Here is a 12,013-nt window from a genome sequence, read left to right on the forward strand (position 1 = left end):
TCTTTATAATTTGTGGCAATTTTTTTAATAAAGGTTTTTACTATATCACAGTATTTGAAGAATATTATTTTTGATGCAGTATCCATTGTTGGTGAGTACTGTATAGTCATACGTTATCAATCTATAACTTTACAACTTTACAAACTTTTTTTAATTGTAAATATTCTGATATTCATTCACAGTCAGGGTGGTAACTAGTGGTTGGCGAAGATGGCACTCACCAGGGGCACTGGTTGAGGTAGGCACCACCTGATAGAAGCATAGAATATGACAGCAGATAAGAACCGCTTGACCCATCTAGTCTACTCTAAATACGTGTACACACACTTACACACTTGGGTTCATTTATGTTGGGAGCCAATTAACCTACCAGTATATTTTTGGATTGTGGGAGAAAACCGGAGTACTAGGAGGGAACTGATGCAAGCAAAGGAGGAATATTCACAATTACAGTAATGCTGGGAATTGAACCTATGAACCCATGATGGGTTCATAGGTTCAATTCCCAGCTAGGTCAGTTCACAATTAATTATAATTCACAGTTAACCCCTGTTCACAATTAGTGAAAAACAAAAAACTTTGGTGTATTCTGTGCCTCGCACATGGCTGAATCAGTCCTACAGAACCCAGGGCCTAATTCAGAGATGTACGCAATGCCGATTTTGTATGTATTGGAGGGTATAACTCCCAGTGCGCGTGTGCTGCAGTGATCTTGAGAATTTTTTCAGAGTGAGTGACAGGCAGGGAGCATTTTTGGAAGGTTACAGGGGTGCGTCGGGAGTATTTTAGGGGTGTGTCACAACTCGCTATTGCGATCCCGTATGCAGTTGCAAAGGCTCCCGTCCCTTACTGCCGGCAGCCATGCTGCACAACCATAGGGTAACTTAATAGGCTGATGTGCGTCTGATGGTTATGTCTTTGTACACAAGCGGTGGTTTAGAGATACCACCAATGGGTGTATCAATACATATCCTGGTGGCTGCAACATCTGCATATTGGGCCTAATTCTGAGTTGATCGCAGCAGCATATTTGTTAGCAGTTGGGCAAAACCATGATGTGCACTGCTGGGGGGACAGATATAACAAGTACAGAGAGAGTTAGATTTGGGTGGGGTGTATTCAAACTGAAATCTAAATTGCAGTGTGAAAATAAAGCAGCCAGTATTTACCCTGCACAGAAACAAAATAACCCACCCAAATCTAACTCTCTCTGCAAATGTTATATCTGCCCCCCCCCCCCTGCAGTGCACATGGTTTTGCCCAATTGCTAACAAACTTGCTGCTGCGATCAACTCAGAATTACCCCCATTGTCGCACATCTGCTGCGTAAAAAGCCGCAGCTGCAGTACCGTATGTCTCTGAGGGGGTGATTCCCAGTTGTTCGCTCACTAGCTGCTTTTAGCAGCAGTGCACACGCTAAGCCGCCGCCTTCTGGGAGTGTATCTTAGCTTAGCAGAATTGCGAACGAAAGATTAGCAGAATTGCGAATAGAAATTTCTTAGCAGTTTCTGAGTAGCTCGAGACTTACTCACAGATTGCGATCAGCTCAGGCCGTTTCATTCCTGGTTTGACGTCACACACACCTTCGCGTTCGGCCAGCCACTCCCCCCATTTCTCCAGACACTCCCGAGTTTTTCCCTGACACGCCTGCGTTTTTCCGCACACTCCCAGAAAACGGCCAGTTTCCGCCCAGAAACACCTACTTCCTGTCAATCACACTCCGATCACTTCAACAATGAAAATTCTTCGTTCGGGCGTGAGTAAATCTACTAAGTTTTGTGCTAAAATACTTAGCGCATGCGCACTGCGTACCGGCAACGAGCGAACAACTCGGAATGACCCCCTAAATCCGGTTATATTCAATAATGTTGTTACCAGAGAAACAGTGCCATTCACTAGAAAGTACGTGGACAATGTCAGTGGTCACTTACATGATGTTTCATTTATAGAAATTATTGCTTTTAATTTCCATATTGATATCATTTAAATGATGCTGATTTCTGTCTATAATATTTAAATGCATTTTCAGAGATGTCTGGCAGCAGTGAGGACCTATCTCTTATACACTGGACCCAGAAATGGTTGGAAAATGGAACTCTTTACTTCCACCTGTTTCTGCGCATGAGGGAACATACTACACTCAGCACCCCTCCAACTGTGCAAGAGCCTGTGCCGGAGCTCGACGAACAGATTCACGTCCTACATGTATCAGTCATGGTAAGTGCATTTATCAGCCTCACCCTTACTTAATGATCCTGAGGTGTGATATACTGTATGATAAAATGATAGTACCTCATGTCCTTCGTTGTGCTTGATAAATACATGTTTACAGTTCTGATGTCTGTGGCCTTTACTACTTATTTCAGGGGAATGTCTGGCAGTAAGTATTATATACTGTATAGTGAAGTATTATATACTGTATTGTGGTGTATAGAAAGCAAAAAGAGAGAAGAGATGGGCTGTTAGCGGTGTATTGTACATGCGGAGGCCATAGGCACCGATTCCGTGGGTGCTCCCGAACCCGAGCACCCATGGACAACGAGGAGCACCCACGGAACCAGCCACCCAGTAAAGCTAACCAACGCAGCCCCGTAGTAGATTGAGACGCGCTGGGGGCTGCGTAAAGTGCTTCCATACATTGCAGTGTAAAAAGACCCACCAAAAATGGGCACCGCCAAAGGTCACATTTGACCTCTGGCCTGTCTCCCGGTGGCAGGCATTTTACTTTTTTTTTTTTTACACTGCAATGTAAGGAGGCGCTTCCGCAGCCCCCGGCACATCTCAATCCACTGCAGGGGCTATGGGGGCTAGCAGTATAGTTAATGATGCCCGCACCCACCATCCCATACTTTACTGGGGCTGCGGCCAGGAGAGCCCTGGCAACGCGTAGAAGATCCCTGGAAACGCGTATTAAACCCCTGGCAACGTACATGAAACCCCTAACAATGCGAAGGAGACCCCTGACAACGCGCAGGAGACCCTGGACAATTCGCATGACACCCCTGGCAATGTGCAGGAGACCTCTGGCAACGTGCAGAAGAACCCGGTGAGCATGGAACCCAGAGCATGAAACCTCTGACAATGTGCATGAAAACCTTGGCAACAAGCATGAGACCCCTGACAACAGACAGTTAATTTAAAAGTAATCAGAAGCCTTACTGTGTGGCATCATTTGTAAGGGGCATATTTGTGTGTAGAGCATAAAATGGTGTCAGGGCCATAACTGTGTGTGACATATTATGTAATGGACGTTACAGTGTGTGACATAATTCATAATGGGTGTTACGGTGTAGCATGACGTGTAATAGACATTACGGTGTGTGGCATATTGTGTAATGGGCATTATGGTGTGTGCAGAGGCGTAACTAGGGTTTTTGGAGCCCAGGGCAAGATCAATAATGGCGCCCCCCCCCCCAAAAAAAAATAAATAAATAAATAAATAATTTTTTCTTAATAAAATAAATTAATAAAATGATAATGAAAAAAAAAATACAAAAGGAAAGTATGTGCAGACGCCACCGGTGTCACTGCATATAAAGATGTCAGGATGTGTATGTATGTGTATGTAGGTGCAGTGGTCGAAGTTGAATTTTTGAAGGTGGAATGAAAGAGTGCAGATAGCAATTATGCGCGCGCGCTCCGGAAAAGGGGCGTGGTCACTCAAAAGGGGCGTGTCCTTCAGTATAGTAGGACCCCTTATACTATCTAGTACTGGTGCCCCTTTCACATTATAGCACACGGTATGAGCCGAAATTCACATTATAGCACACAGTATGAGCCGAAATTCACATTGCCCCACACGGCATGAGCCGAAATTCACATTATAGCACACAGTATGAGCCGAAATTCACATTACCCCACATGGTATGAGCCAAAATTCACATTATAGCACACGGTATGAGCCGAAATTCACATTATAGCACACGGTATGAGCCAAAATTCACATTACTCCACATGGTATGAGCCAAAATTCACATTTCCCCACATGGTATGAGCAGAAATTCACATTTCCCCACATGGTATGAGCAGAAATTCACATTACAGCACACGGTATGAGCCGAAATTCACATTACAGCACACGGAATGAGCCAAAATTCACATTACCCCACATAGTATGAGCCGAAATTCACATTATAGCACACGGTATTAGCCAAAATTCACGTTACAGCACATGATATGAGCCAAAATTCCCATTATAGAGTTAGGGGATCCTACCCCCAGAATTAACATGGCCTGTGGGGCACTATGATGAGGGGAGCCCACCCCCTTAATAGACTAATTGCAGAGTTTAGCAGCGGAAGGGCTGCAGCGGTTTCTCACCCCAAGCTGCGGCGCTTCTGCCACCTCCGACACTCCACATCTTCGGCACCACCCGGGATGCAGAGCACCGCACCGGGTATGCACCCTTTTCAGTGTGGCCAGCTGCGCTCCGAAGGGGTTCTTGTTTCATGCTGCAGGATCCCGATGTGCGCCTTCCTCCCCGCTGTTACTGTCACGGTAAGCATTAGTATCGTTTACCGCAGAGGCCATTTTCTGAGGCATATGTGTTAAACCTCAGGAACTGAGATGCCCTTCTCACCATACAGCTGTGTGGCCGAGCCGGGCGGGGGGACAGCCAGCAGCAGCATGCCGGATATCAGCTGCAGAGGGTGCGGGCTGTACATACTTGGGGCAGCTGGATATTCAACAGTGCTGAAAGCCTCCGGAGCCCGCACCCCCGGAGCTGCAGTACACCGGCAGAGGACACCCATCCCCCGAACCCTGCGTAGCCCAAAGCCGGAGATCAGCAGCATGTTGAACGCGGAAGCAGAAGCTGCTTATTGCCGGTCAGCATGCTGCTGATCTCCGGCTTTGGGCTCCGCATGTGCATTACAGCCCCCACCCTCGGCTGCTGATATCTGGCATGCTGCCCCTGCTGCTGGCTTTCCACCCGCCCGGCTCGCCCACCCAGCTGGATGGTGAGTAAGAAGGGCATCTCAGTGCCCGTGGTTTAATACATATCTCTCTTCGGTAAATGGCCATTAGTACATCCCACACACACTGATTACACACACACAGACTGGCCACCCCCAAATCCTACACACACCCACTCAGACTACACACACACACACACACACACACACACACACATTCTCATACTTTCCTCTCCCCCACACACACACTGGACTGCAAAAATTTACACACACTGACACTGTTCCACACACACACAATTAACACACACACTGTCCCACACACACAATTAACACACACGCACACTGTCCCACACACCAGTGGCGTGCGGTGAGGTCAGTGGCGTGCGGTGAGGCACTACAGCCATAATGTCCGCCGAATCCTGTCGATGAACCCTACCGCCACCGAGCCAATGCCCGCCACTGCCTCTGAGCCGATGCCACCACCAATGGCTTACAAACTCGCCCACCATCAACTGACCCAGCCCTCCGCCACTAATTTGCAACTCAGTCCAAAGTTGCCAATGCCCGCTGCATGCCTGCTCATCATACTTGTGATGTTGTATTGTACATTTTTATAGAAAAAAATAATAATCAGTGTTTGGGACTGGGAAGGGAGTGGGAGGAGGACATGAATGCAATTTTGTTGTCCAGGGTTTCCATTAACTTAATGGAGAAGGGTCTGAATGGGTTAAAAATGTAAAAAAAAACTGCATGAGGTCCCCCTCCTAAGTATAACCAGACTCGGGCTCTTTGAGCCGGTCCTGGTTGTTTAAATACTGGGAAAAAATTGGACAGGGGTTCCCCGTATTTAGACAATCAGCATCGGGCTCTTAGTCCGGTCCTGGTTCCAAAAATACGGGGGACAAAAGATGTAGGGGTCCCCCCGTATTTTTAAAACCAGCACCGGGCTCCACTAGCCAGGGACATAATGCCACAGCCGGGGGACACATTTATGTAGGTCCCTGCGGCCGTGGCATTACCCCCCCAACTAGTCACCACTGGCCGGGGTTCCCTGGAGGAGTGGGGACCCCTTAAATCAAGGGGTCACCCCCCCTCCAGGCACCCAAGGGCCAGGGGTGAAGCCCGAGGCTGTCCCCCCCATCCGTGGGCTGTGGATGGGAGGCTGATAGCCATGTAAGTAAAAAAAGAATATTGTTTTTTGTTGTGGAACTACAAGGCCCAGAAAGCCTGCCCCGCTTGCTGGTACTTGGAGAACCTCAAGTACCAACATGCAGGGAAATAACGGGCCCGCCGGTACCTGTAGTTCTACAACAGAAAAAATACCCAAATAAAAACACAACTCACACACCGTGACAGTAAAAATTTATTAAAGCACACTGACACACTCACACATACTTACCTATATCCCACGCCGGTCACGTCCACTTGTCCAGTAGAATCCAATAGGGGTAGCTGTAAAAATGAGAGACACATTACTTACCTACATCCCACGCCGGTCACGTCCACTTGTCCAGTAGAATCCAGTAGGGGAATCTGTAAAAATGAGAGACAGATTACTTACCTACATCCCACGCCAGTCACGTCCACTTGTCCAGTAGAATCCAATAGGGGTACCTGTAAAAATGAGAGACAGATTACTTACCTACATCCCACGCCGGTCACGTCCACTTGTCCAGTAGAATTCAATAGGGGTACCTGTAAAAATGAGAGACAGATTACTTACCTACATCCCACGCTGGTCACGTCCACTTGTCCAGTAGAATCCAGTAGGGGAATCTGTAAAAATGAGAGACAGATTACTTACCTACATCCCACGCTGGTCACGTCCACTTGTCCAGTAGAATCCAGTAGGGGAATCTGTAAAAATGAGAGACAGATTACTTACCTACATCCCACGCCGGTCACGTCCACTTGTCCAGTAGAATCCAATAGGGGTACCTGTAAAAATGAGAGACAGATTACTTACCTACATCCCACGCCGATCACGTCCACTTGTCCAGTAGAATCCAATAGGGGTACCTGTAAAAATGAGAGACAGATTACTTACCTACATCCCACGCTGGTCACGTCCACTTGTCCAGTAGAATTCAATAGGGGTACCTGTAAAAATGAGAGACAGATTACTTACCTACATCCCACGCTGGTCACGTCCACTTGTCCAGTAGAATTCAATAGGGGTACCTGTAAAAATGAGAGACAGATTACTTACCTACATCCCACGCTGGTCACGTCCACTTGTCCAGTAGAATCCAGTAGGGGAATCTGTAAAAATGAGAGACAGATTACTTACCTACATCCCACGCTGGTCACGTCCACTTGTCCAGTAGAATCCAGTAGGGGAATCTGTAAAAATGAGAGACAGATTACTTACCTACATCCCACGCCGGTCACGTCCACTTGTCCAGTAGAATCCAATAGGGGTACCTGTGAAAATGAGAGAGAGATTACTTACCTACATCCCACGCCGATCACGTCCACTTGTCCAGTAGAATCCAATAGGGGTACCTGTAAAAATGAGAGACAGATTACTTACCTACATCCCACGCTGGTCACGTCCACTTGTCCAGTAGAATTCAATAGGGGTACCTGTAAAAATGAGAGACAGATTACTTACCTACATCCCACGCTGGTCACGTCCACTTGTCCAGTAGAACCCAGTAGGGGAATCTGTAAAAATGAGAGAGAGATTACTTACCTACATCCCACGCCGATCACGTCCACTTGTCCAGTAGAATCCAATAGCGTTACCTGTAAAAATGAGAGACAGATTACTTACCTACATCCCACGCCGATCACGTCCACTTGTCCAGTAGAATCCAATAGGGCAGGGGTTCTCAAACTCGGTCCTCAGGACCCCACACAGTGCATGTTTTGCAGGTAACCCAGCAGGTGCACAGGTGTATTAATTACTCACTGACACATTTTAAAAGGTCCATAGGTGGAGCTAATTATTTAACTTGTGATTCTGTGAGGAGACCTGCAAAACATGCACTGTGTGGGGTCCTGAGGACCGAGTTTGAGAACCTGTGCAATAGGGGAATCTGTAAAATGAGAGACAGATTACTTACCTACATCCCACGCCGGTCACGTCCACTTGTCTAGTAGAATCCAATAGCGTTACCTGTAAAAATGAGAGACAGATTACTTACCTACATCCCACGCTGGTCACGTCCACTTGTCCAGTAGAATCCAATAGGGGAATCTGTAAAAATGAGAGACAGATTACTTACCTACATCCCACGCTGGTCACGTCCACTTGTCCAGTAGAACCCAATAGGGGAATCTGTAAAAATGAGAGACAGATTACTTACCTACATCCCACGCCGGTCACGTCCACTTGTCCAGTAGAATCCAATAGGGGTACCTGTGAAAATGAGAGAGAGATTACTTACCTACATCCCACGCCGATCACGTCCACTTGTCCAGTAGAATCCAATAGGGGTACCTATAAAAATGAGAGACAGATTACTTACCTACATCCCACGCCGGTCACGTCCACTTGTCCAGTAGAATCCAATAGGGGTACCTGTAAAAATGAGAGACAGATTACTTACCTACATCCCACGCCGGTCACGTCCACTTGTCCAGTAGAATTCAATAGGGGTACCTGTAAAAATTAAAATGATACTTACAAACTGCAATCCACATGAGGAGAGAGAGAGAGAGAGAGAGAGAGAGAGAGAGAGAGGGGGGGGGGAAGAGACTAACCTGCTGCTGCTGCCGGGGAGACCGGCACACACTGCAGGGCCACGACGGGAGGACGGAGCCGGCGGAGGAGGGGGAGAGCCGCACACCGCCGCTCCTGTCAGCGGCAGCAGAGGAGGATGGGGCGCACACTACAGACGCCAATAACCGCCGGGACAATTAACACACACACAATTAACCCACGCACACTGTCCCACACACAATTAACACACACGCACGCACACTGTCCCACACACACAAATATCACACACGCACACTGTCCCACACACAATTAACAAACACGCACTGTCCCACACACACACAATTAACACACTCACACTGTCCCACACACACACACACTTAACACACGCACACTGTCCCACACACACACAATTAACACACATGCACACTGTCCCACACACACAATTGATACACACGCACACTGTCCCACACACACACAATTAACACACACGCACACTGTCCCACACACACACAATTAACACACACTCAAACTGTCCCACACACACACAATTAACACACTCACACTGTCCCACACACACACACACACAATTAACACACTCACACTGTCCCACACATACACAATTAACACACGCACACTGTCCCACACATACACAATTAACACACGCACACTGTCCCACACACACACAATTAACACGCACTCAAAACTGTCCCACACACACAATTAACACACTCACACTGTCACACACACACACACACAATTAACAAACACGCACTGTCCCACACACACAATTAACACACTCACACACACACACACTTAACACACACACACTGTCCCACACACACACAATTAACACACGCACACTGTCCCACACACACACACAGTCACACACACACACACACAATTTACACACACTCAAACTGTCCCACACACACAATTAACACACTCACACTGTCCCACACACAATGTCACACGCACACTGTCCGACACACACACACTTAACACACACACACAAAATGTCCCGCACCCCCTTCCCGCTCACCTGAGGCTGCACTTACTGCTGTTCAGGGCAGGGGCCGCACGCCCCCCCCCCCCGAGGTCGCGCACGCGCATGCGCGCACCTCCGCGGTCGCGATCGCGATCGCGTACACACAGACACTTTTGCAGGGGGGAGTAGGGGGAGGCTCCTGGCTGCCGCTGCCTGTCTATTGTGACAGGCACAGCAGCCGGGGAGACAGGGAAAGCGCCGCGGGTAGCGCCGGCGGAATCCCTGAAGCATGGGGCGAGTGGGCCGTGCAGGTGCCGGTGGCGCCCCCCTCTGTTGGGGATGCCATGGCGCCCAGGGCACGTGCCCTGCTCGCCCCGTGCTAGATACGCCTCTGGGTGTGTGGCATAATGCGTAATAGGCATTACGATGTGTGACATAATGTTCCCAGTGGGACTATTATATCGGAAGTATAGTGAGAGTCAGGAACACTAATACAGTTTAACAAATCATTTATTTACAATATCATTGACAATAATTAAAATATACTTATCCACGTTCCTTAAGGCAGTTATACAGGATAATCAGAGTCCTAGCATAAGGTGTAGTCCCAGGGAGCCTCCTGTCGCTGCGTAGCGCCTAGGTCTCGTCAGTCAAAGGAACCCTATTGCCAATCTTAGGTCTCAATGGAGGCTGCTATCAGCCTGACATGACCCTCTATTTAACCCAGAATTCTGAGAGGTGGTCAAGGGATCATATCTCCATCCACATGTCATTGGAGTCCCTGGTCACTTGTACAATATTAGGAAATCTATTGTTGTATTGAATTCTAATGTAGGACAAATAGCCCTTTACCTTTGCATATTTTAGATGTCTAGGCCACTTAATCAAAGGTAAACATCTATTTGTTGACCACGAATAGACCTATTGTCTGGCCTATTATGTAAGCTAAAAAGGAGAACAATTTCTTATTAACATACTATAAACAACAAACAGCTTGTTCCTACAAAGATGGACAATGAAAGTCTTACAATACAATATATGGCTATGTGTACACATTTTATACATAGAAGACAAATAGCTGTAGAACAAAAATAAATATTGTTACAATCCACCCTTGGCTTCTATGTATTATTAAGCATTATGGTGATATTGTCCAATATCATCATACCGACCTGTCAACCTGAGTGGCAAAACTTCTTTGCGTTCTATAGCCTTACAGCATTTAAACAATAAAAGAAATATGATTTTAATAAAAATATAAACAATAATTAGAAAAATTCTGATATAAATTACAGTATGTATAATCCCTCCTATCCCACCTCCTATACCTTTGAACCAGTTGGCAGGGTTTAGCCAATTAAACCATCCACCTTCTAAATCATAATCCGGGTCATTATGTTCCTTTCTAAATTGCTCTTTCCTTTCATGTATCTTTTTAAAATGTGCAGCTTTTGGATCACTAAAGTTGTCTGGAATATAGTTGCAACAGGTAGGGCCTACTATTTGGCACATACCACCCTGGGCAGCAGTTAGATAATCTAATACCAGCTGATGCTGTCTTAGTACCTTAACATGGAACCTTAGGACGTCTGTCATGGTCCCTAACACATCCAGAATTTCATCTGTGACATTATCAAACAGTTTAGCTAAAGCTTCAATATTATGGGAATTTTTAATTGACAATCCGGTGAGCGTTAAAGCCATACCAAACTTCTCATACCATGGTACAAAAACTAGATCATGAGCATGTAGTTTATTTATCACTGCTCTCTTCCTCACCATATGTGAGAGGGAGTACTTAAGATTGATTGTCTTCTGTACCCAAGTAGCAGGAGACAATCTAGCAAGGGTACAACTACCATATCCACCCACTGGTAAAAACTTATATGCCTGGTGGCCACAGACAAAATAATAACCCTCAGGAAGATGTATCTGGCCACCCTTGATTATTTCTCTTATATACCAAAGCAGTTTGGTGGTATTTTTCACAGGGCAACCCTTCATGATAGCAAGCTTACTTCTGTCTGGTGAAGAACACTGTGATCTGTTATTGGTGGTATTATATGTCATGGAGTAATTCAGCATTATGCTCCATACTGGGTCCGTGGTATTATAGTTTATTTGCTGAAGATAAAGGGATATATTCCCCTGGCTGTCATACAAAGGGACAGTTTCTGGGTAAAAAGTCATATTTACTGGGAAATGGATAGCACCTAATTCACCATCTGTGATAGTTGTATTAATACAATTATCATGAAAACATTTCTGTATAATCATATTCTGCCCATGGACAGATCCATTTCGTACTGCCTTCCACCATGGGGGTAATGTCCATCCAGCAATATAAAGAGTCATTTTGGGATTGTTAAACTTTTTCTCAGTCAAATTTGAGGGAAATTTCCATCCTTCCTCCCATTGGCTCAACTCTTTCCAGCTAACTGGAGTAGC

The 12,013-nt window shown here is 46.4% G+C and overlaps 1 protein-coding gene across 1 annotated transcript in view; it reads left to right on the forward strand.

Moving 5' to 3' along the window:
- ASTN2 (astrotactin 2) overlaps window positions 1-12,013 on the forward strand; it is a 1,124,462-nt gene that overhangs the window by 163,432 nt on the left and 949,017 nt on the right. Inside the window, exon 2 of the mRNA XM_063936906.1 lies at window positions 2,030-2,217. Within this exon, the coding sequence (XP_063792976.1) occupies window positions 2,030-2,217 (188 nt within the window). The remainder of the gene's footprint in view (window positions 1-2,029; window positions 2,218-12,013) is intronic.

The sequence above is a fragment of the Pseudophryne corroboree genome, chromosome 8, assembly GCF_028390025.1.
Source record: "Pseudophryne corroboree isolate aPseCor3 chromosome 8, aPseCor3.hap2, whole genome shotgun sequence".
Classification (NCBI taxonomy): domain Eukaryota; kingdom Metazoa; phylum Chordata; class Amphibia; order Anura; family Myobatrachidae; genus Pseudophryne; species Pseudophryne corroboree.